General features: G+C 55.5%; 1 protein-coding gene across 5 annotated transcripts; it reads left to right on the top strand.

Annotated features, from left to right (window-relative positions):
• Positions 1 to 24865, top strand: LOC140901397 (alpha-1,6-mannosyl-glycoprotein 4-beta-N-acetylglucosaminyltransferase). Of its 5 annotated transcripts, none has more exons than XM_078849779.1 (4): positions 1 to 311; positions 16372 to 16535; positions 17154 to 17301; positions 22593 to 24865. In XM_078849779.1, exons 2-4 carry the CDS (start codon positions 16434 to 16436, stop codon positions 23735 to 23737), a joined length of 1395 nt encoding a protein of 464 aa, XP_078705905.1. In that variant the 5' UTR covers positions 1 to 311; positions 16372 to 16433; the 3' UTR covers positions 23738 to 24865. The 5 variants fall into 5 exon arrangements, with proteins under 5 accessions (XP_078705905.1, XP_078705906.1, XP_073176278.1 ...); XM_078849780.1 differs by lacking the exon at positions 1 to 311 and adding an exon at positions 1029 to 1392; XM_073320177.1 differs by lacking the exon at positions 1 to 311 and adding an exon at positions 1676 to 2146.

The raw sequence follows: 24865 nt of genomic DNA, 5'->3' as shown, positions 1-24865 counted from the left end.
ACCCTCCGGTCAGTCAGGGGGGCCCTGGCCGGGGCTCCTGAGGAGAGATGTTTCCAAGCCCCCGGGGTGGGGTCTCTCCGGGCCGTGAGGAGCAGATACAGCCCCGGGCAGACTACAACGTGCAGCTGTGAAGTACGTTCAGCTGCCACCCTGCACTGAAAGCGGAATCTCTCACACACGCACACACACACACACAAATACTGAATCCAGGAAGTCCCAACCCTCCCAGCGGCTGGGCAAGCGACTGCTCCAGTCCTGAGCACACTGTTCAAAGTCGGACGACCACGGGGACAGTGGCAGAGCCTTTCCGGGTGAGTCAAAGTTTCCAGCAGGAACAGGGCGAAACCGCTGCCCGGCGGTGACAAAACACCACTCCAGGGGCTGGCACTGGGGTGGGTTTAAGCAGCCAGCCACCCTTGCACTCTGATTTCCGGCCTTGGTGGGGACAGGGCAAGGTCACCGCTGAGCAGCCGTAGCTGCAGCGGGCGGGGGGGAGGAGGGGTTGTCGGTCTGCAACCCCACAGGGAAGGTGCTGCGGGGAGTGGGGAGGAGAGCTGGCGGCCCAGGGCCCCTCCGTTTGTCTAGGACTTGGTGGGTGACGGGCGGGGGGAGATTGTCCCCTGGCTTTTGTCTGAAGTGAGCCTCACTAGGTGGGAACGGGAAGCTGCCTCGTATTTGTGTTTGGCCTTTCGGGGGCAGAGTTTTTAAGCGCACTCAGGTCCCGTGTAGTGTAGGCACCAAACTCTGATTGTCCAAGGAGCAGCGCAGCAGGTGGATGTTGGCAACTCACTGGACAATTTGGCCCCAGTTGTGGTGCTGAGCCACCTTGAAAGTCTGTCCTTACAGGGGGCGGGCCAGGCATTGTGCCCCTGGCCCAGTGCTTGGAGCAGCCTGCCACAGGGAGGGGTGACAGCACGGCAAGGGGGTTATTTTCCTTATTTTCCTCACGGCGTCAGGTACGGGGTGTCGAGGGGTGACCCCGCCTGGCCGAAGCCCTAGTATAAACACTGTTAGACCAGTCTATGCTGAGTATACACACAGGCTACAGTGAGTATACACACAGGCTATACCGAGTATGCTAGGGGGACTGGAATAAGCTAGCCCATACACGCGGTTTGCTGGTCTCGGCTGTGTCTGCATGAGAAAGACTTTGCCCCTGGAGTGTACCAGCAAAGCACCCCTCCGGTGGAGCTGGCCTCTGAAGGCGAGGGAGCAGGGCAGCCATCCCAGGCTGGTTTCCAGCCCGTGTCACCGTCACACCCGCCTCAGCATTTTCAAGTCCCTGGGGGCCATCAGGGGAGGCTGGCCCCAGCTGAGCTCCTGGGAAGGCTGCTATCTTGGCTGACGCACCAGGGACTGAACCGGGGCCCTCCAGCGCCAGGAGCGTAGCCGGTAAGGCTATGTACACGCCACCGCTTACTGCGGTATAACCTGTGGCTCGGGGGGTGAATAGGCCACCGCCCCCCCGCCCCGAGCAACGCAAGTTACAGCTCCCTAAGCCAGTGCGACGTCGGCCGGCTGGAGTAAGGAAGTGACGGGCGAGCTCTCCCCCGTCCGCTTCGAGCCTGCAGTAGCAGCTGCATGGGTGTAAGCTCGGCCACGTGCCACCACCTCAGAACGGAGCTAAGGAGTCCAGCCTCCCTTGGCAGAGGCTATAGCAGCCTCGGTCCTGTGGATCAGCACCCAGGGGCACCCCCGTAACACACACTCACCCGTGGGTTCCCCTCCGCCCTGCTGGCAGCTGCCAGCCCAGGGCCAGATCCTGCTGGGGCAGTTACCCACTTAGCCTCGGCTTCCCCACAGCCACGCCTCGCCCCGGGGTCCCTCTCCTCCGGTCCAAGCTGTCCCTCTGCTGAGCAGGCCCTGGCCTTTGCTGGAGTGGGGATGGGACGGCCCAGACCCAGCTGCCTTGCACACAGAGCCCTCTCTCCCCCAGGACTAACCCGGAGAGTGGATCTGTGCACAGCAGCTGCAGTCAGATTCTCCTCCAATGTGAGCCGTGAGCCCCGGCTCGGGGTGGGGCTTGTGCAGGAGGAAAGCAGAGGCACCGGGCACAGGGAAGCGAAAGGGCGAACTAGGAGAATAACACGGGAGCTCCGGCGTTCGGCGGCTTCCTTCCCTGGGGGAGCCGGCTCAGCCAGACGAAGTAAGTCCTTTCCCTCCAGCTGTCCTCCTGGGGGGCTTTCCCGTGGGCACTAGCTAGGAGCCACATGCAGCCAGGCTGTGAAACCATCACCAAGGGAAAGGAAGCACTAGAGAAGGGAGTGGTTCTGGCCCTGCCCGGCCCCCCTGACCTGCTGCCGGGCACAGCCAGGAACATTTTGCCCCCCTTCCCCCCCCATTTTAAAACAGGCAGGTTCTTACAATAAAAAGTGAATAGGGGACCCCTGGAGCTGCTTAGGGCAGGTCTGTGCTACCGCTTAAGTCGATCTAACTTACCTCGCCCAGGGATGTGAAGCGCCCCCCTCCCCCAGCAATGCAAGTTTCACGCCAGAGTAATTATGCCGATGGGAGACTGGCTGCAGCTGCGCCAGGGAGGGTCGACTGGCCGTTCGTTGGCTCATGCCTCGCGCCGGCCCTGCTGCCAGGGCTTTGACATGGTTTCCCCACTGAGCCATGTGGGGCAAAGCATGGTGCAGCCAAGCCCTGGGTTGGCTGGGGGAGGCTCAGGCAGCAGCAGGGAGATGCTGACGGCGTAACAGTCCTACGCCCCAAGCACCCATCATCCCCTTCCGTGGCGACGCCCGTGGGTGATCTCCCCCCTCAGCCCGCCAGGGAGCAGGGCAATCCCCCCTCCCCGCTCCTCTGTACGCCCACCTGGGGAGGAGACGCAGGAGCCAGGCCTCGCAGCACACTCAGCCCTGAGGGAGCAACGCAGCCCTGACCATGCAGCCCTGGCTGGTCTTTAATGACATCTTTCAGGGGGGCCGGAGTGGGGCAACGGCCAGCCCTGTGCACCTGCCCCCTCTCTCCTCGCTTGGGGCCTGGGCTTGGGAGAGGTTGATGCTGCGCCATCCCGCGGCTTGATGGCTGACTCAGACCCTGATCTGACCTGCAGTCAACTCTTGGTTATAAGACAGGTTTCAGAGGAGCAGCCGTGTTAGTCTGTATCCGCAAAAAGAACAGGAGGACGTGTGGCACATTAGAGACTAACCAATGTATTTGAGCATCAGCTTTCGTGAGCTACAGCTCGCTTCATCGGATGCATTCAGTGGATGAAGTGAGCTGTAGCTCACGAAAGCTGATGCTCCAATAAATTGGTTCGTCTCTAAGGTGCCAAACGTCCTCCTTTTCTTTTTGGTTATAAGAGAGGCACCACCAGCCATTTACAAGCTGCTCAGCGTGGAGGGAGGGGATTGGTCGGGTTCTACCCCCCAATCATTCCCCTGGTCCCTTGTTGCCCTGGCACAGGCCTATTTCCCTGTGTCTTTCAAGGTGTGTTTCTTTCCCCTGTTGCCGTGAAAGAGCCACACACGCACACAACAGGACCAGGGGACAGTCTAGGACAACAAGGGGTGAAAACTGAGGCAGACTTGACCCAGAGGGTTGCTAAAAAACCCTTCGGACAGAGCACTCTTTGGGTCAGAGGCATGATTGGTGACACCCAGGTACATGGTGTCCCTTTACATTAGCTGAGCCCGCCCGCCCTTCCCATTTTGGGAGTGAACACCCCAACCTTTGCTCTCCCCTGCCCCCCATGGAGGGGGCCCCTGCCTAATCCCGCTGCCTCATGCTCCTCCCCCATCCCAGCTGTTAATCACAGTGCGATTCTCTCGCCAGCACCGCTGTCTCCTGCATCCCCCTCTGTTAGGCCGGAAGCTCTTCAGGGCAGGGAGCGTCTGTACTCTGTGACTTGCCGAACTCCCACGCTTTCATCACGAGTCCCCTGTCATGCCAGGCCCCTTGGGAGAGCGTCAGCAGCAGGAATTGAACTGGTGGCCTCCAGCTCTAAACCTAGGAGTTGCTGCTAAGAATCCGGCTGTGGGCTCTGGCTGTACACACCCCACCTAGCAAGGGCTACGGGTTACACGCACAATATTTGGCGGTGTTCTTAACGCCTCAGCTCATGAGGTCGTGTGATTAGGAGGGTGATAGGGTGGGACTCTCCACTCTGGCACCTCCTGCCAGCTGTCGTGGGAATTAGCACTTCTCGCCAGGCTTCCCCCTTCTGGCGGTGCCTCACCACCGTCACTTCTGCGCTGGGACCCCCGTCACTCCCAGGACCGCGACGTTCTCTTCAGTGACACAGTCCTCCGGCTGTGCTGTATTCTGTGCTCCCCCTTTTCGGGGGAATGTCACAGTCCCTTAGTCCAGCCACTTCCTCAGTGGCAAGTGAGGGTGCGGGGGGGACCCGGGCCCACCCACTACTCTGGGTCCCATCCCAGGGACCCTGTAGATGGCTGCTGCTTGCAGCACCCCCTCCAACTCCAGTAGATTTCCCTGGGCCACTTCCCTGTGGCCTCTTTGCCCTTGTCTCAGGGCCTCGGCCTCAGCCTACAGCCTGCCAGGAGCTGCCTTGAGCTCCCTACGTCTCTCCCTGCAACACTGCTCTATCTAGGGTGCTTGCTCCCTTCAGCCTGCCAGGCAGTCTATCCTCCTCAGGCTCCAGGGAGTGACTGAAGCTGCCCTGTGTTCAGCAGCCCTTCTTATATGGGCCAGCCTGGCCCTGATTGGCTACTCTTCGCAGCCCTTCTCTGATTGGCCACCTCCTGCACAGCCTCCCAAGGGCTCTATTAACCCCTTAGAGCCCAGTGTGGGGCAAGCGCCCCATCACAGAGACTCTCAGCTTCTCCTTTCAAAGAAAAGTAAGTTTCTAGCCCTCCCAGTTGTGTTGATAAGGCCCCAAAAGGTGACCCCTGAACCCAAAAGCACCTAAAACATATCAGGCTGGATCTAAAAATCCTGTGGTTTTTTTTTTTTAAGCCAAGCTCACCATTTTTCTGGGGACGTGGCTCGTAGTTTTGAAGGCTTGGGGCTAACACCGCACTAACAATGGGAGCCAGGGGCTGCCTTCTCTTCCGGTGTGCACACTCGCTCGAGGCCCGACAAGAAGTACCGATGCTGGGGTTAGGCCGTGCCTGCCCCATTGACATCACTCCCAGGCGCTATTCATGTCTAACATAGAATCATAGACTCATAGAATATCAGGGTTGGAAGGGACCTCAGGAGGTCATCTAGTCCAACCCCCTGCTCAAAGCAGGACCAACTCCCCAGATCCCTAAATGGCCCCCTCAAGGATTGAACTCACAACCCTGGGTTTAGCAGGCCAATGCTCAAACCACTGAGCTATCCCTCCCCCCCTCCTGCACCCCAACCCCAGGGTTAGGGTGCAGGAGGGGGGGAGGGGTGCAGGGGGGAGGGACAGCTCAGTGCAGTTAGGGGTGCAGGGGATAGTTAGGGGTGCAGGCTCTGTGAAGGGGCTCAGGGTTGGGGAGGGGGTTGGGGTGCATGAGGGGGTGTGGGCTCTGCAAGGGAGTTTGGGTGCAGGGGGGGCCCAGGACTGGAGCAGGGGGTTGGGGTGCGGGAGGGGGTTCGGGGTGCATGCTCCAGGAGGGAGCCTGCCTTAGCCCCGCTGCGCGCCGCTGGTGAAGGAAGGCAGGAGCTGCTCAGTTTGCCGGGAACTGAGCCCCATCCGGCCTGACTTCCTGCTCTGCTCTGGTGCAGCAGCCTCCTTTACAAAGGCAGCAAGGAAGTGGGAGGGAGCAGAGTCTGTGGGATTTCCTCCTGCTCGCTGTGGGGGTGGCAGCCGCAGCCAGCTCGAGGTACGTTACCGGCTGGGAGCCCTGGCAAATACCCACCTGCAATTCCCTCCCAAGCCCTGCTGCCCCAGAAATCCTCCTGCTTACCTGCTTCCCCAGCCCCTCTGCAGTGGTGCTTACTCCTAGCCCTGGCATGCAAGGCCCCAGGCAGCCCCACTCCTGCCTTTCTCTAGCTCCACACTTCTCTCCACCCATCCGGCATGATGGCCCCAGGCTCGTCCCAGCTCACCCTGGCATCAGCACCTCTTCCCTGACCTGCTCTCAGGTGCCTTCTGCCTCTCAAATGCCCTTTCCCTGTAAGCCCTTCTCTTCTGCTGCCCCCTGCCAAAAGACAGGAAATGATCCGTCATCTGACTGTCTCCAAGCTAACCTTCCTGTCCCATCCTTTGGTATTTTCTCGTCTTTCATCCGTGCATTGCCTATTCAAAGAGTGAGTTCCTTGTCGAAGGGTCCTTGTCTCCATCCCTGTCTGTTGAGTGCCTGGGACTCCGCACTAATCATGGGAGCCAGGGGATGCCTTCTCTTCCGGCCTGCACACACCGCTCGCTGCTGTGGCCCGCTCCTGCACGAGCCTTGCTAGCTGCGGTGCTCTTCCACTGCTGAACTCTCCGCTTCCCCTGGGAGGTGGAGCAGGCTGCATCGGATGGATGGATAGGGAAGCCTGAGGCAGAGAGGTTAGGGGGACTCGCTCAAGGCTCGATAACCATCCCCGAGGCCTTTGCTTATTACAGACCATCTGGCTGCTAGCACAACCCTGCGCAAGGGAGCGGCTCTCATGGTGGCCTTACTCCCTTGTCCCCCCTGCTGATTGCTGGTGGATCAGGTCTCTTCATCAGACTGGTCGTGTTTAAGACCCACATTCTCACAGGTAGGTATGCGCCCAAATCCTATTGCTTTCAATGGGATTTCGGTGCCTAAATACTTTTGAGAATGTGGGCCTAAAGGTCTCCACTGCGACAGGAGAGGTGGACACGAGTCTTGCTGCGGGTTACGCTGTTTTATCTCTGGTGTCCCCTCCCCACGCAGCCTCGCCAGCTAGGGAATCGGTTCCTCGCAGCCAGTTTGCTGGGCGTGGGCCCAGCGCGTGTGAACAGCACAGCAGATCCGTGAAAGCAGACGCAGCCGTCTAGAAATGGGAAAAAACCCAACACTAATGCCACATTCTGGCTGCCCAGTGAGCATCCCAGTAAGCTAAGAAGGGAGGAAGTTAGGGTTCCAACACTGAAAGGTTACCTCAGCCATTCCATGCACCCAGGAGAATTTATTGTTTTGGGAGACATACAGGATTTGACAGCATGTTTGCGGGGGGAGGGATAGCTCAGAGGTTTGAGCATTGGCCTGCTAAACCCAGGCTTGTGAGTTCAATCCTTGAGGGGGCCATTTAGGGATCTGGGGCAAAAATTGGGGATCGGTCCTGCTTTGAGCAGGGGGTTGGACTAGATGACCTCCTGAGGGCCCTTCCAACCCTGATATTCTATGAGTCTATGAAGTCCCCGCAGGCTCTGGTGACACCCTGTCACGTTTGTCTGCTCCGGTAAACGGCTCGGTACGCCTGGCGCTCGCCACGTCACCTGTCCACTCCCCAGGTGCTGGGTACCGTTAGCGGGCAGGCACCTGGCCAGAGGGCTCAGCGGACACAGGATTCTCTTTGAGAGCCAGGTCCTACCCGTTGATCTGCATCGGAACCAGGCCTCCCGAAGGGTGTTTGTGTAACCAGGCGGGCCAGGCCTGGCTGTCCTTGGTGCGGCAGGGAATCCCAGAGTCCGTTGCCCTGCATGCTGCCGGTGCTGCTCTGAATGCCCAGCTGCCAGGCACCCTGTCCCCTGCTGAGGCACTATGGGATAGCTGCCTGCGTTTCCCTGCAATGCGTCAATCCAAACGCAGCCAGGCAGCGTTGTAGGTCCAGGTGCACGGATTGAACCGACGCAGGGCTGAGCTGTGGGAAAGTGTCGGGCTCCTGTCGCCAGGCCGGCTGAGAGAGCTGCGGCCTGGTTACAAAAGCAAAGTGCGACGGAATGCTTGTCTACACAGGGAAATGGACTGGCCTAGCCCTAGGGGAAAAATTATTCTGTTATAGATGGGCGGGTCAGTTTCCCTGTGTCGTCAAGCCCTTGTAGTGCACAAGTGCCGTATGCACAAAGACTCAATTGTGGAGTTAATGACCCAGCAACGCTCATTAGCTATTGTGCTCATTTAAGCGCCTTAAAGCCCGGAAACGTCAGCTCACCCGTAAGCTGCACCAACAGGCTGCGTATGCAGTGGGAGTGACCCCTGGTGTGGGTTCTTGCCTTAGAGTTCTCAATCCATCCGCAAACCCTGTTGTGATAGGGGAGTTACGGATGCTTAGCAGCACTTTGTACCCTTCCAGAGCAGGCAAGTTGGCAGCCAAAGTCGATCTGAGGATCAGAAAAAATAACTTGGCCACACAAGATAATGCACCAAGCCAGGCCATTATAAGCTCCCGGCCTGGTCTCCGCGCTTTGTGCTGCGTCCCCCACCCTGCTCTCCCTGCTGCGTGTCTGCGATATGCACCAGGCCCGAATTTTAAAAGCAGGACATTTCAGGGCAACTGTATCTCCGGACTCCTTTGATCAAACGACCCCGGGGTGGCCCCACCGAGCTGAACTAGCCTCTGATCCGGCATTCCAGATTTCACTCTTCCTGTGCATTTCAGAGCACTTTGAAACGTTGCCTTTGCAAAGGAACGCTGCCCCAGCCTGCGTCGCTCAGCCTGCTCCTGCTGGCATGCTGGAGCTGTTGCACTCATGTGCACCCCTCGGACAACCAGACCCAAAGGCTCCTCACGGCTGACCCACGGGGTTTTGACAGCCAGCTGAGATGAGGGGCAGCGCAGCAATAGAAGCTGTGTGTGAGTACTCCCTCTAGGTTTCCCCTAGCTCTGGCAAAAAAAGGGTAGTCAGAACCAGCAGATTTTAAAACGAGATCACAGCGTGGGGGCGGAATCTCGAGAACCCCCGTACCAAATGCCCCCAATTTCCAGTGCTAACGCTCTCTGGGCTCACCGCTGGCCCAGCAGTTCTCTGGCCAGTTTGACAACGTGTGCGGATTTTAGTGCACTTAAAAAAATCGTCTCTCCACAGAAGGCTCGGTGCAACCTTACTGATGGTGCTGCAAGATCATCCCATAATAACATTACTGGCCCCCCCCTTTTACCAGAGTCTGTTGACCTCAAGTACCCCGTGACCTGGCTTCTCTTCGCCATGGTCTCAATCAGTAAAGCCCAAGCTAGGGCGGCTGCTTTGCGGGGCTGGATTCCAGAATTAGCCCAGAAATTCAGTGACCAAGGTGAGAAAATGAAGCCAGACCTTTTTATTTTAAATCCCCAAGTTAATCAGTAAGGCAACAATCAACTTGCATTGTGCTACTTCACTAGGGTGACCAGACAGCAAGGCTGAAAAATCGGGACAGGGGTTGGGGGTAAAAGGAGCCTATATAAGACAAAGCCCCCAATAGCGGGACTGTCCCTATACAATCGGGACCGCTGGTCACCCTAGAAGTCACCGAAATCAAGGTTACCACTGCCCTGAGTCACAGCTTTAACCCCTGGTACTCCCCAGTGGGACTTTGGGCGCTCTGCTAGACAACCAGGCAAAGCACTTGTGATCTATGCATGAGTGACCGAAGACTGTTCGGTCATGGAAGGGCCTGAGCCGCCTTACTCTTGGGCGCTGATGGAAGTTGTTTTCTTTGTTTTTAACAATTTATTTTGGAAGCGCTGACAATGTGACTTACAAATCCTTGCCGGGTAAATATCAGAAACAAAACAACCCTGACAGCAGTTAGTGGTTGTGGAAAGCAGGGGTGGCCAACCTGAGCCGGAGAAGGAGCCAGAATTTACCAATGTACGTTGCCAAAGAGCCACAGGAATACATCAGCAGCCCCCCATCCGCTCCCCCTCCTCCAGCCCTCAGTGCCTCCCACCGGCAGCCCTGCCAATCAGTGCCTCCCCCTCCCTCCCCACGCCTCCTGCAATCAGCTGTTTCATGTGTGCAGGGGGGGGGAGGAGGGGGAGGAGTGAGGGCATGGCAGGCTCAGGGGAAGGGGCAGGGGCCTTGGGGAAGGGAGTGAAGAGGGGGCAGGCAGGGGGTTGAGCAGTGAGCACCCCCCGGCCCATTGGAAAGCTAGCGTCTGGAGCTCCAGCCCCAGAGCCACCGGTTGGCCACCCCGGTGGAAAGAGACATTATGTAGGAATACAGGCAGTAGACCTCTCCAGAGAAGATGTGAAAATTGTTAAAAGGCCCAAGCCGAGCATTGTGTCTTGTGACCGCGGGGCTGCAGGGGTTGGAGGCACAGCATTGGTTGTGTGAGTTTAACTCTCCTGCTGTCGGTCAGGTTTCACATACCCGGACCTTTCTGTGTATTGTGAGCCCGACTTCAAAGTCTGCTGAAGTTTTTCCACTGACCTTAATGGGTCAGGCCCTAAATTCCCTAGATTATTTTTTTTTTTTGTACATGCGTAAAAGGAAAAGTCCCTGGGCAAAACCCTAGTCCCACTAATGTCCATGGGCTTTTCGCCTCGGTCTGCAGTGGATGCAAGATTCATCCCTCATCGGCGGGGGTGAGACGCGCCCTCCAGGTTCTTTGTTGCAGAGAGCCTGGATGTGTGCAGAAGTCAATGGCAATGAAGAGGAGCCTGCTGAGTGGCTTTCGCTCGGGACTACTGCTAGCTATGGGGATCCGTTCTCACTGAAAGACATCAGTGGGACTAAAGGTGCCGGCCGTCATCAGGAGCCATTACTGGGCTGGAAATGGGAGCGTCTAAGCTGGGAAACCACTCCAGTGGCGAACCCAAATACCCAGAGGAACTGGTCCTTATGCATCCTGAAGCTCCTGCTTTCTCTTTGGGGCCTGAGATGTACTGTCTGGCTCCTGGAGGGTGTCTACAAGGTAATCAGAGATGTGGCGGCAGCAGAGGGGTGATGGTAGCAGAGGGGTGTCGGCAGACACAACCGGAGGGGTGACGGCAGTAGAGGGGTGACGGCAGACACAATCAGAAGGGTGACAGCAGACACAATCAGAAGGGTGACGGCAGTAGAGGGGTGATGGCAGACACAATCAGAAGGGTGACGGCAGACACAATCGGAGGGGTGACAGCAGCAGAGGGGTGATGGCAGACACAACCAGAGAGGTGACAGCACCAGAGGGGTGACGGCAGACACAGTCAGAGGGGTGACGGCACCAGAGGGGTGACGGCAGACACAACCGGAGGGGTGACGGCAGTAGAGGGGTGATGGCAGACACAATCAGAGGGGTGACGGCAGACACAATCGGAGGGGTGACAGCAGCAGAGGGGTGACAGCAGACACAACCGGAAAGGTGACAGCAGCAGAGGGGTGATGGCAGACACAACCAGAGGGGTGATGGCAGTAGAGGGGTGACAGCAGACACAATCAGAAGGGTGACGGCAGGCACAACCAGAGGGGTGACGGCAGTAGAGGGGTGACAGCAGACACAACCAGAGGGGTGACGGCAGGCACAATCAGAGGGGTGACAGCAGCAGTGGGGTGACGGCAGACACAACCGGAGGGGTGACAGCAGCAGAGGGGTGACAGCAGACACAACCGGAGGGGTGACAGCAGACGCAACCGGAGGGGTGACAGCAGACATACCCAAGCTAGCTTTGCACTAGCTCGCTCCAATAACAATAGCAGTGAAGTCGCAGCAGCACGTGCTGCACCAGTAACCATCCTCCCTGGGACCCTGGCTGTGGACTCAGCCCGTGCTGCCCCAGCTTCACAGCTGTCGGCACTCCTGCTAGTGAGAGCAAAGCTAGCTCGGGTCTGTGCACACTGGAAGAACTCTTGCAGTGGGAGCGCTGGGAGAGCTTTCCTTGGGTGTGTGTGTATTAAATAAAAATAGTCGCTAGGTCTTTCCCTCCGCAGATCCCAAAGCATTCCAGAAAGGAAGAGCAGGATCATTATCCCCATTTTACAGATGGGGACACTGAGGCACGGAGTGACGATATGATTTGCCCAGGGTCACCCAGCAGGCCAATGAATTTCTAGGAATTAATTAATAACTAGAACTAGGAATTAAACTCAGGTTTCCCCAAGTCTCAGTCCAGTGCTCTGGCCACTGCTGACACAAACAAGCCAATGAACTTTAAACCATCTGAGTAAAAATACCTTCCATTCCTGTCTCTACAGACTTCACTTCTTTGGTACCCATGATGTCACAACCCCGCCAACTCCTCCGTCACCTAGAATGTCTTCCAGGGTAGACCAGGCCAGAATTCCTAATGGTAAAACCCTGTCTCACTCCATCAAGGTCATCCTCTCCAACCTTCCTGTGCCTCGGTTTCTCCCCTGCCCCCACAGAGGATAGTCCTCCTGGGAGAGCTCATTCCCTAATGCTCTAAGTGCTATGGACTATTTCAGCCTGGCACTGGAGCAGATGCCAGCGGGCAGGGCTGAGAACATAATGCAAGAAGCTTTTCCTGCCCAGACCTTTCAATAATATATGAACATCGTGTAACATCATCACACTCCCTTTCATCAGTCCAGAGCTGTGAAGGAGGTAGAATCGGGGATCCTGGAGTGCAGGGAAGAGCCCCAGTTAGCCCTGCAGACCTCATCAAAGTCTCATTGTGTGTCCCCTAGCTAGGCCTGGCCCTCTAGGAGAGCGTGGTTTTGTTGATACAGGGAATTCCTTGGCGGGGTGGGGGTGGAGAGGGGATGTTTGTAAAAGAGGCTTGTTTGAGACACCTGGCTTGTTAGCTGGACCTGAATTTCAGGTTCCCATCCTCGTCTTTGTCCTGACTGTCTGCATGTTCCTGGCCTCCACTGGAAGGGAAGTTACTTGGCCAGAGAGCGGAAAGCAAGGCAGGTTTGATACTCCTTCCTCTTGCATGCAGACGTCCTGGTGCAATGTCTGGGTTCCGTAACCAGAGGACAGCCTGTGGATCAAGGGAGGCCAGGAATTGCAAACTGCCCTCCAGATATGGGATTGGGCAGGCTTCCACCACAGGAGTTATCGTCTGCAACGCTGCCCACACAGTCCCTGCGTGGAGAGGAAACCAGGGCAGAGGCAGTTTGTGGAGCCTGGCCCAGGATCTGTGATTAAGTGGACAAGGAGGCAGGTGCGGCAGCTGACTCCTGAATTTACTTAGTGCATTGGACTCTTTCCCACCGCCGCGTCCTCTCTGTGAGAACGTCGTTTTCAGCACTTTGTCAGTGTGTGGTAACGGGCCAGCTGCGTTCTTGTGCAGGAGTGCGTGAGCAAAGGGGTGTTGAGAGCTCCGCTGTGGGGTCGCACCTCGGTCCACAGGAGTGGGATCCCTCCCCTGAATATGGGCAGCCGGTTGTTTCCTGTCTGAAAACAGGGTGCCAGTCAACCGGAGATGTCATGGTTGGTTTCCTCTGGCACAGCTCTCCAGTCAGGCTTAAAAGGACTGGCATCTTGTTAAAGGTCTCGATTCTTCTCCAGTGAGTAGCTGAACTTAAGGCCAATATTTGTGAAATGGGGCAGCTATTGTGGGCACCAGCTTTGAGTCCCCTTGACCTGATTTCCAGAGGTGCGGAGCACCCGCAGATCATGGACTAGTGGGGCAGTTACAGGCGATGTAGGCAGGGGAGGTGCTTGGAGTTCTGTCTTTTGGGCCATTCTGCAAGAACCGGATGAGACTCTCTTGCACTTAAGTCCTGTGCTGGGGTGGGCACCTGTATGGACTTTCAAGCCCAGCATTTTGTGAGGCCCTGGTATCCTTTTTGCAGTTATCGCGGGATTGCAATAACATCACTATAGGTCCCCCAGGCCTCCAGCTCTGGAGAGCTCCCCTCTCATTGCAGGAGTCCTGGGCTGGAGGTAGGACCCCGACGACTGAGCCAACCATGTCTTATAAACTTGCACCCCCAGATCAGCTCAAAGCAGTGGGATCAACACCCACCTCCCCTCCCCTCCTGCTCTCCCCACACACGTATACCAGTTTCCCTTCTCCCCTGCCCATCCTACTGGGTAGATCTGGACAGCATGATTCAGGATTAGTGGTAATTCTCTGCCCTTATTTTTCAGAACTGAACATTCACGTCTGCAGAGACTGGCACAGGGAATCTTCTCCCTCTGAGATGCCCTCAAAAAATTGCCCTTTCCCAAGATGGCAGCTTTCTCCCATTGCTCTCAACCATATTGCCTCCAAGGCAGGCCATAGACAGAGGACAATGGCAGACAGTGGCTGTTTTGGCAACGGGCAGTTTTTAGTGAGTTGTTTTAAAGACATCCCACCTTGATTTAAGAAATTGTCAATGATGAGGAATCCACCACGACCCGTTGGTAAATTGTTCCGATGGTTAATTGCTGTCATGGTTAACAATTTACACGTTTTCTGCAGTCTGAAATCCTACATATTTCTTTTCAAAAGCTACCCTTTGCACCGGATCTGCTCAGGATTCATCTCCCTGCCAATTTTTGCCTAGATAGACAATGACTAAGCTGAGGGGGGGAAAAAAAACAACCAAACCTGATGCCAAATGCTAACTTTCTAAAGGCCCACTTTTAAATCCGTTTCCACTCCTAAACTACTAGATTGATTTGTAAATTCTTTCAGAATTTGGCTTACGCTCCGAGTGAGTGCTGTAATTTTAGAGGGTTGATGCTGTGTTCTCTGGACATAATGAACAAGCTGAGTCCTTGCTTTAAGAACACAATTCACTCAGCTTTAACTATGGACGCCATGACGGGTGCTTCCAGAACTCTTTAGATAGGTGTCACAGCATGCCTGGCCCCTTTAAGGGGAGATGGACCCAGTCCACCTGGGACTAATAAGTCCGCAGGCTGTGGGGCCAGGGCATCAGGTGATAGCTTGAAAAGCATCTGGTCTTTATAAAGGCCAGCAAGAGCTCGGTGCAGAGTGGCTGGTACCCTGATGCTGGCAGGAATTGCTGTGGTCAGGGAAAGAACCCAGCTGGCTCCCTGGTTCACAGGGTGGGAGCGACAGCTGCAGGAAGTAGAAAGGGCTGTAATGTGTTTCGAGGGCATCTGCATCATTGCCAGAACAATTCCATAACATTTATAATAAGTGACTTAGCCAGTGTTGACTGGGGGCCCTGCCCATCCTCCCAAGGCAAAAGGGAAGCTAGAGAGGACTAATAAACCCTCCTGCTACCCACTAGCACATGACTGGGGTCAGGGCAAAACTTCTGTGGGCAGGTTCGTCCGTAATTGCTCCTTAGGGGATTTCTTGCACCTTCCTCTGTCGGAGCCGGTGGTAGGAGCGCCAGGAGCCCGGGCTGGCTGGATTCATGTACTGAGCAGTTTGGGGTTCCTATTTACTGGTGGCCATCAAGTGTTGTGAGCAAGACCCCGCCATTCATATCCTTTAACCCCCGGAGACTGGGTCCAGCACCTGGTGCGTCCAAGCGCTCGTACCTGGGCTGGAATTTGAAGCCAGCTCAAGTGGTCAGAGGGGAGCTGAGACGCACTGGAACAGGCCCTGGGCTCCGCGTAGCGTGCGTGACAGGGAACAAAACTCAGTCTACTCTTGTGCAGCTGCCTCTCCTCGGCCCGAACCTGCCCGAGCTTTTCATGCCAGACTCCTGCTGCAGGTCGCAGGCTGCACCTGAGGGTGCTGGGTGCTGATAGCACAAGTCACCCCCCGGCTCTGAAATTCCAGGTATCACTTGAGAAGAGAGCCAAGGGACGACAAAAGCCAGATCATCAAAGGCTTTAGAGTGCAAAACAAACATTGCGTAGGGCACCTGGGAAGCCAGGAGGTCAGAGCCACCCCAGGGTGTGCTCCTTTCACCCGTGTCTGCAGGCATGTTCTGCAGTAGCTGATGTTTCCTCGTGACCTTCAGGTGCAGCCCCCTAGACAAGTCGCTTTACTTATCTGGCGGAGCCCAGGAGCGGCTGTGCACCGTACACATGGATCTGTGCCTGCAGATCTTCCAGCGCTCAGGGCCGTGATCGGATCTGGCGGTGGAACTGCCCCAGAGCTCTCATGGACCAGGGTTTGTGGGACATCTCACCATTGGAGTTGTGGGGGGGAGGAGAGAGAGCCTCCCCCTTCAAATATGCTCTAGACCAGTGGGTGAGGCACCCATCTGCCCTGAGTGCTGTTTATATGCTCAGGTACTTGACAGCCCTCCTCCCCCAGCCCAAGGAGGCAGTCAAGTATTCGCCTCCGATGAAGTGAGCTGTAGCACGATGCTCAAAATGGTTCGTCTCTGAGGTGCCACAAGTCCTCTTGTTCTTTTTGCGGATACAGACTAACACGGCTGCCCCTCTGAAACCAAGTATTCGCCTGTCCATTTGACAAATTAGTCAAGGGAGCTCATGTCAGGTGGCAGAACTGAATATGGCAGATCTGAAGTTTATCCAGGAATTCAGCCTGTTTGTGGCGGTTTCTTCCTGGCCCCTGCAGAGCCAGCAAACACCCCCAGCTCCCCGCCGGGCCCCTCGCCCTCAGAGCTGGCCTGTGCCACGCAGCTCCAGGCTCGTCACGGGAGCTGGTGAGAGCCGCTTGGGACCCCGGCTCTCTGCACCATGAGAGCCGAGGCGCTGGCTGGCTGCTCAGCAGCCCTCCCTGCCCTGCTCCCCGAGCAGGCCGCGCTGCTCCGAACCGTGCCCCTCATGCGCTCTCACCTCTCCCCCGAAGGAGCCCGGCTGAAACTGGCAACGCCCCCAGGAGCCAGCCCCTGCCCGCGGAGCCCAGCTGCCATGAGATGCTTCCCAAAGCGCTTGCTCGCCACTGCCCTGATGCTCCTGGCTCTGCTCCTGTTCTTCAGCACCCGCCTGCAGTGCCCGGAGGACCCACTGGTGGTGAGTACCAGGCTGGGCTGGGCGGAGACTTCGCCTCTGCCTGCCCCTCTGCTCCCAAACTGCTGTGCCAGCATCCCTTCCCCTCCCCTGCCCCAGGGCTGCCCTCCCCTCACTCTGGGGTCTGGGCTCCCCTGGCCCTGCCCCAGGCTGCCCCGCATCCCTTCCCTGTCCCGCCCCTTGCCCTGCCTCACAGACTGCCCCACATCCCCAGCCCCCACTCTGGGTCTGGGCTCCCCTGGCCCTGCCCCAGGCTGCCCCGCATCCCTTCCCTGTCCCTCCCCTTGCCCTGCCCCATGGGCTTTCCCGCATCCCCTCCCCTCACTCTGGGGTCCACACTCCCCTCTCCTAACCCCACCTCCTGTCCCTGAATTGGGGGCTTCATGGCCTCTCCTCCCTTGCCGCACTCAGGTGGAGAAGTCTGAGCAGGGGGAGGGCATGACTGGCGGGTGGGCGATGGCGCAGGGCTGCTAGGGGGTGCTGATCTCCAGCTCTAGCCCTCCTGAGCAAAGGGGGCTCTGGGCTGGAATGGACGCCCCGTGGCGGACGAGATGTATCTGCCACTGGCCTGCCTTGGGGTGTGCTAACGGCAGCTAACGCTGGCTCTGCTCCGGCTCCCAGAAGGAGGTGAAACGCTGGGCCCAGGAAACAGTTCTGCAGCCACTCCAACCCGACGGGAACCTGCGCAGCTCCCAGGAGCTGTGGAACGCCTCTGCCTCCAGGAACGTCTCCTATCTCTACCTCGCCGGCTCCCCCCCCTCCAGGAAGAGTGAGTATCCCAGGACCGGCCTGCTTTAGCCTCCAGCGTTCTCTGCCAGCCGCTGGATCTGGAGAGAGACGGTCCAGAGCTGTGGTTATCAACGTTTTTGATACCAGGGGGTCTGACTTGCTGCCTTCCTAAACTATGTCAGGGAGATCTCGGGGACTGGCGAGAAACGCTGGGTTAGAGGCACCGCCATAGCAGAGTGGCTGCTGGGAAGCAGGCTGACCGATTTCTGTAACTGGCGCAGATGCAGACCGGGGGATATCTGGCTTGGCAGCAGCACAGCTGAGAAGGATCTGGGAGCTGTGGTGGATCACAACCTCCGCATGAGTCAGCGATGCCATGCTGTTGCAAAACAAGCAGATGCAATTTTAGGTTGCATTGAGAGAGAATACCGCTCTACTCGGCACTGGTTAGGCCTCAGCTGGAGTTCGGAGTCCAGTTTTGGTCACCGATGTCTAGAAAGGATGTAGAGAAACTGGAAAGGATCCAGAGGCGAGTGACAAAGATGATCAGAGGGATAGATCCCAAGCCCTACGAGCAAAGGCTGAAGGAACTGGCTATGTTTAGTTTGGAAAAGAGGAGATTAAGGGGGGACATGATAGCGGTTTCAGATACTTGAAAGGCTGCCATAAAAAAGATGGAGAAAGGTTGTTCTCTCTGGCCACAGAGGGCAGGACAAGAGGCGATGGGATCAAACTACAGCAGAGCAGATTTAGATTAAACCTCAGGAAAAACTTCCTAACGGTCAGAACAGCAGGACAATGGGACAGACGCCTCCGGAGCTTGTGGAAGCTCCTTCACTGGAGGCTTTCAGAAGGAGGCTGGAGCCGTCTGTCTGGGATGGGTTAGACACCACAAGTCCTGCATCGTGGCAGGGGGCTGGACCCTTGTGGTCCCTTCTAAATCTGTGTTCTATGAGTCTGTGCCTGTGTTCGGGTGCTGGGCTTGGCTGGCTTGCCCGTGGCGAGGCTCGCCCGTTTGAGAGGTCTGGGAGCGGTTACTCAGAAGAATGGTGTGGGCTTTACCTGAGTTAACATCCTAGTGAAGACAAGGCAGGTTGTAGCTGTCACGTTAGTCTGCAGGTCAAGTTAAAGGCTAGGCTCCCCCATAGCCTCTATCTGTTATCTCCTCTGAAAGCTACAAGCTGCCACACCCTCACGAGGTTCTAGCAAACACACAGCTGAGTCTCTCCAGAGCGGCGGGAGACATTTATCACTGAGGAGCTATTCACGCCCACGGGAGAGAGCCCAAAACAGAAACAGTGGGCTGTGGCTTTCCCTCTGCTGCAAATGGGAGCATGTGACCCCCTGCCCCCGGGGCCGAGACAAACCACAGGGCAGACTCACGTAGGGTGCAAAAGTCCACCAGAGTGTAATGAGGCATTTCCCCACCCTGCCAAAGTCTCACTGGGACTCACAGGCCTGTGAATTATTGCTTTGCTTTACTGCTTTACTTCCAAAAACAAACTCCATGATCCTGCGCCCGGCCCACCTTCTGCCCCCTTGAGCTCTGACACCCAGTCAGCCGTCTCTGCAGAGGCTCTGGGCTGATCCTTTCCTTAGGAAGCAAAAGATAAAAGGTCTGTTCTCCTCTTTGGACAGCCAGCCACCTGCTGAGCTGTCCACTTCCCTTTTTAACTGCCCATTTGTTCATTACCTGGCAGCGATGCAGGCCTGAGTGGGCCCACAGCAGCCCTATAACCCTTGCCGGCTCAGTGTGGGGTTAGTGTCCCCCATCCCAGCCAGGAAGGGAGTTTCCCCTTGGCATAGATGGCATGACACTGTCACTCAATGGGCAAAAAGATCTGGCACAAGACATACAGATTCCTTCTAGCTCTGTTTGTGCAACTCTTGGTACCCCACTCCTGCTCAGCCTTAGGGAAGGGGACCGGCAGAAGAGAGAGGAGACCCTGTCCTGACTTGTGTGTTCATAGAGGGTTTTCTGGGGGCAGTCAAATTCTCACTTGCAACAGTTTGGAGGTGCAGTGGAAGTGGTTGGGTCATCTGGGGTCAGGAGAGATGGCAGCTATTCCACTCTGATTAAACAACACAGGCTTGGAGCTTTTCACTGAGAAAGATTAGGTAGGACACAAAGGGGAAATTAACAAGAGAACATGATGAATAAGCTAAGGGCTGGTACACACACACACACACAGTTCTCCTGAAATTACCAGCATCATTAAACAATTCACATTTACCATTGTGCTAGCTGCTACACAAAGAATTTGTAAGATATGCTTCCTGACTCCTAGAGCCTACCATTGAAATACACAAGACAGACACAAAGTTGGGGAAAGGAAGTGTCATCCGTCCCCCCCGTTTTACAGTCAGGGAACTGAAGCCTGGAGAAATGAAGGGTCAGATTTTCAAGACCTCTCAGCACACTGGGCAATGAGCATTTTGTAAAGATCTGGCTCTTATTGAGGTGCCTAAATAGAAGCTGAGCTTTGTTGAGAACGTGCTCCTAAGTGACACGTCCAACATAGCGCAGGAAATGTGTGTCACAGCCAGGAACGAATCCAAATCTCCTGAGTTCCAGCCAAGTGCTGTCGCTCTCAAGACCCACAAGAAAGAGGACCCCAAAAATGCCCCCATGGCTGAACAGAGTAAAAGGGGTGGGGGGAGACAAGGACACGTCTTTTAAAAATTGGAAGTCAAATCCTACCGAGGAAAATGGAAAGGAGCATGAACTCTGGCCAGTCCAGTGTAAAAGTCTAGTTAGGCAGCCCAAAAATAATTTGAAGAGCAACTAGCAAAAGACACAAAAACTAACAGCACCTTTTAAAAGTACATCAGGAGCAGGAAGCTGCCAAACAAGCTGTGGGGCCACTGGACCATCGAGGTGCTAAAGGAGCACTCAAGGCAGATAAGGCCATTGCAGGGAAGCTAAATGAATTCTTTAAAATGGTCTTCAGTGCTGAGGATGTGAGGGAGGTTCGCAAACCTGAGCCATTCTTTTTAGGTGACAAATTTGAGGAACTGTCCCAGATTGGGGTGTCAATCGAGGCGGTTTTGGAACAAATTGATAAACTAAACAGTAATAAGTCACCAGGGCCAGATGGGATTCACCCAAGAGTTCTGGAGGAACGCAAATGTGAAATTGCAGAACTACTAACTGTAGTCTGTAACCTCTCATTTAAATCAGCCTCTGCACCAGATGACTGGAAGATAGCTAATGTAACGCCGATTTATTTTAATTTTTTTTAACAAGGCTGCAGAGGCAATCCTGGCAATTACAGATTGGTAAGCCTAACTTCAGTACCAGGCAAATTGGTTAGAACTATAGTAAAGAACAGAATTACCAGATACATAGATGAACATTATTTGTTTGGTAAGAATCAACACAGCTTTTATAAAGGGAAATCATGCCTCACCAATCTATTAGAATTCTTTGACGGGATCAACAAATATGTGGACAAGGGTGATCCAGTACTTAGATTTTCAGAAAGCCTTTGACAAAGTCCCTCACCAAAGGCTTGTAAGCAAAGTAAGCAGTCATGGCATAAGGGGGAAGATTCTCCCATAAATCAGTAACTGGTTAAAAGATAGGAAACAAAGGGCAGGAATAAATTATCAGTTTTCAGAATGGAGAAAGGCATATAGCAGGGTCCCCCAAGGATCTGAACAGGGACCAATGTGGTTCAACATATTCATAAATGATCTGGAAAAAGGGGTAAACAGTGAGGTGGCAAAGTCTGACACAGAATTACTCAAGATAGTTAAGTCCACAGCAGACTAACTGGGTGACTAGGCAACAAAATAGCAGATGAAATTCAATGTTTATAAATGCAAATTAATGGACATTAGAAAGCGTAATCCCAACTATACATACAAAATGGGATCTAATTTTGCTGTTACCACTCAAGGAAGAGATCTTGGAGTCATTGTGGAGAGTTCTCTGAAAACATCCACTCAGTGTGCAGCAGCAGTCAAAAAAGCGAACAGAACGTTAGGAACCATACACCAGAAAATATCATGCCACTATATAAAGCCATTGTACACCCACACCTTGAATACTGCATGCAGTTCTGGTCACTCCATCTCAAAAAAGATATATTAGAATTGGAAAAAGTACAGAGAAGGGCAACAAAAACGATTGGGGTGTGGAACAGCTTCCAGATGAGAGATTAAGAAGACTGGCTGTTTAGCTTAGAAACGAGACGGCTAAGGGGGGATATGATAGAGGTGTGTAAAATCATGACTGGTGTGGAGAAAGTGACTAAAGAAGTGTAATGTACCCTTTCACATAACACAAGATCACCTGGTGACATCAATCGGCAGCAGGTTTAAAACAAACAAAAGGAAGTATTTCTTCACGCAACACACAGTCAACCTGTGGGAATCATTGCCAGGGGATGGCGTGAAGGCCAAAAGTATAATTGGGAACAAAAAAGAATTAGGAAAGTTCAATGGCTATTAACATGCTCTGGGTGTCCCTAATGCAACCCCATGCTCTGGGTGTCCCTCAACCTCTCACTGCCTGAAGCTGGGACTGGGCAGCAGGGGATGGATCACTCGATAATTGCCCTGTTCTGTTAACTCCCTCTGAAGCACCTGGCACCAGCAATTGTCGAAAGACAGGCTACGGGGCTAGATGGACCATCACTCTGACCCGGGATGGCCGTTCTTATGTCATTCAGACCTTCTGTAGGCTGCTCGCCTGTCCCCTCACAGCCCAGGCAGGAGGGACCCTACCCCCAGACCCTACCCTCAGGCCCTTTTCTTCGGGCTTCGGCTTTATTTCTGCCACACAATGCTAATGCAGCACATCAATCATCTCTGCCCCTAACCCGGAGTCTCCTGCAGGGACCTGCCTATTTCCTACAAGTTCCTACTCTACAGACTACTTGCCTGGGGGTCAGACCCTGCCCCAGCGCCTCACACAGGAGCCAACTTGCTTCCCGTAGCTCTCCTGCTGGACCCAGGCCTTCCTTCCCTCCTCTTCCCAGTTGAGCCATGCTGGCTTCGATAATGACCGGATCCCTAGTGGATCTATCTCAGGTGGGATGTAGCCGATCCATCATCTGTAAGGCTCGGCACAACTCCCCACAAAGGCCCAGCCACCCTCTGAGACAGTCCTAGAGGCTACAGTACAGGGCGTCAGCCTGTGCTGAAACACAAGGACCTGCTATTGGCTTCAGATGAAACCAGCTAGGCTCGCACCCTCATGGGGATTTAGGTGCCCAACTCTCCTGGATTTCAAAGGGAGTTAGGCACCTAAATACCATGAAGGTCTGGGCCTTCCTGACGTGTCAGCGGTGCTCATGTCTGTCCTTTCATCTCTCCGCGTTTCAGAGTTCCTCACTGTGGGGCTGTCGTCCGTCAAGCGGAAGCGAGGAAACTACCTCCTGGAGACGCTGAAGTCCATCTTCAGTCAGTCAACCCAGGAGGAGCTGGAGGGGATGGTGGTGGTGGTGCACCTGGCTGACCCGGACTCGGCGTGGAACACCCAGGTGGTGATGGACATTACCGCAAGATTCACTCCCCACCTCCTCCGGGGCCAGCTGCTGGTTATCCATGCCCCTCCGGAGTGCTACCCGCCCCTGGAAGGCCTGAAGAGGAACTACAATGACGCCGAGGATCGAGTGCGGTTCAGATCCAAGCAGAACGTGGACTATGCTTATCTCCTCAGCTTCGCTGCCAACCTTTCCTCCTACTACCTCATGATTGAGGACGACGTGGAGTGCTCCAAGTCCTTCTTCACGGCCATCAGGAAGGCAGTGGCATCCCAGGAAGGCTCCTACTGGGTCATGCTGGAGTTCTCCAAGCTGGGCTACATTGGCAAACTCTACCACTCCAGCGACCTGCCCCAGCTGGCCCAGTTCCTGCTGCTGTTCTACCAGGAAATGCCGTGTGACTGGCTGCTGGGGCACTTCCGCCTGCTGCTCACCCAGAAGAAGGTGATTCGCTTCAAGCCATCCCTCTTCCAGCACATGGGCCTGTATTCCTCCTTCCAAGGGACAGTCAACCAGCTGAAAGACGATGACTTCGAGGCAGATTCCTTGGACCTGCCTGACAACCCCCCGGCTGTGATGTTCACGGACATGGACACCTTTGAGGCCTACCTGCCCAGCAAGGCCTACAGCACGATGCCGGAGTACTTCTGGGGGAAAGCCCCAGCTGCCGGCAGCCACTTCACCATCGTGTTCCACCAGCCTGCCCGTATCTCACGGCTCCAGGTCCACACCGGCTCCAAGGAGCGCCACAGCGACTATCTCCGCGCGGGGGCCGTGGAGCTGGGCAGCCAGCGGCAGGGGAACGGCAAGGGCTGTGCTCTGTACACCCACGTCGGAGCCTTTGAGAAGGGACACTTTGAATGGAGGGGCTTGGAGAACAGCACGGCGGCCGCCGCGGAGTGCGTGCGGATCCTCGTGACGGAGAGTCAGAGCGAATGGCTGATCATCCGCAGCATCAGCATCTGGACCACACCAAACAGCTAACGGGGGTGCAGGGACAGACGCGCTGCTGGTGACCTGCAGGGCAGGGAGCTGGCCTCCCTTCTCAGGGGCGAGCGAGCGGTTTGGGGGTGTCTGGTGCAATGAGGGGCCATGGAGGGTGGTGGCTCTGCCCCCCTCCCCCGGCAATGGCACCCTGCAAGGGAGGCACAGTCAGGGCCGAGTGAGGAAGGAAGATGGGGCAGTGAGGGTCAGGGCAGAGGCACGGCAGGACCCTGGTAGCGTGGCAGGATGGTGCATGAGGGCAAGAAATGGGAGCTAAGGCAGCACATTGATACTCAGGGCAGCCTATGTCGTTGGGCACTAACTGCCAGGTATCGGCGAGCCTGGCCCCACAGAGCTGACTGACTCCTCTGAACTGCTTCCCGTGGGGGCCGTGCAGTCAGAACCAGGCCCAGGTAGGGTGTCCCGCTGGGCCAGACCCCAGGAGCGAGACCTGGAATGGTGCTTGCAGCAGACCGCTGGGGCTCTGGAGAGGTCAGGAGAGCCAGCAGTGCCTGGCTCGGGACAGGTCTACCGGGGAGCTCTAGCCCAGACATGGGCAAAATCAACACCCCAGCGGGTGAGGTAGCTCCCAGCGGCCACGTGGGAAACCTTGGCTTAGGATCCTACTGCTCACAGCCGACCTGCTCTACCCATGACAGTTTAGAGCTGGGCGTCCAACCTCTCCAGCCTGACGGCCAAAATGCTGTACCCCGAATGCCAGGGGGCTACCCTCATGGTGAGAGGGGCAGGTTATTAATCACATTCATTACAGCAGTGCTAAGGAATCAACCAAAATCGGGGCCTGGTTGTGGTAGGTGCTGTACAAATACAGAGTAGCAGACAATCCCTGCCCTTAAGTGCTTACAATCTAACCAGACAAGACAGCCTCCTTGCCAGCCCCCTCCTCACTCCTGACTTCTTCACAAACCAAACTGAGACGCTAGAAGCAGGGCCTTGTGTGGCCCCTGGCACCATGGGGCCAAATGCAAGGGCAAGAACTCCTCCGTTCTGTGGCAGTGTTCATCTAGTGTATCCACGGTTAGGCTCAAGCCTTAGACAATCGCAAGATTGGCTTTAAAGTCATGAGATTTTTACAAACTTAATAAATATTTGGTTCTTTTCACTGGC

The sequence above is a fragment of the Lepidochelys kempii genome, chromosome 21 (assembly GCF_965140285.1).
Source record: "Lepidochelys kempii isolate rLepKem1 chromosome 21, rLepKem1.hap1, whole genome shotgun sequence".
In the NCBI taxonomy this organism is placed as follows: Eukaryota; Metazoa; Chordata; order Testudines; family Cheloniidae; genus Lepidochelys; species Lepidochelys kempii.
Note: the sequence above shows the minus strand (reverse complement) of the source record. Positions and strands in the feature narration are given on the sequence as shown.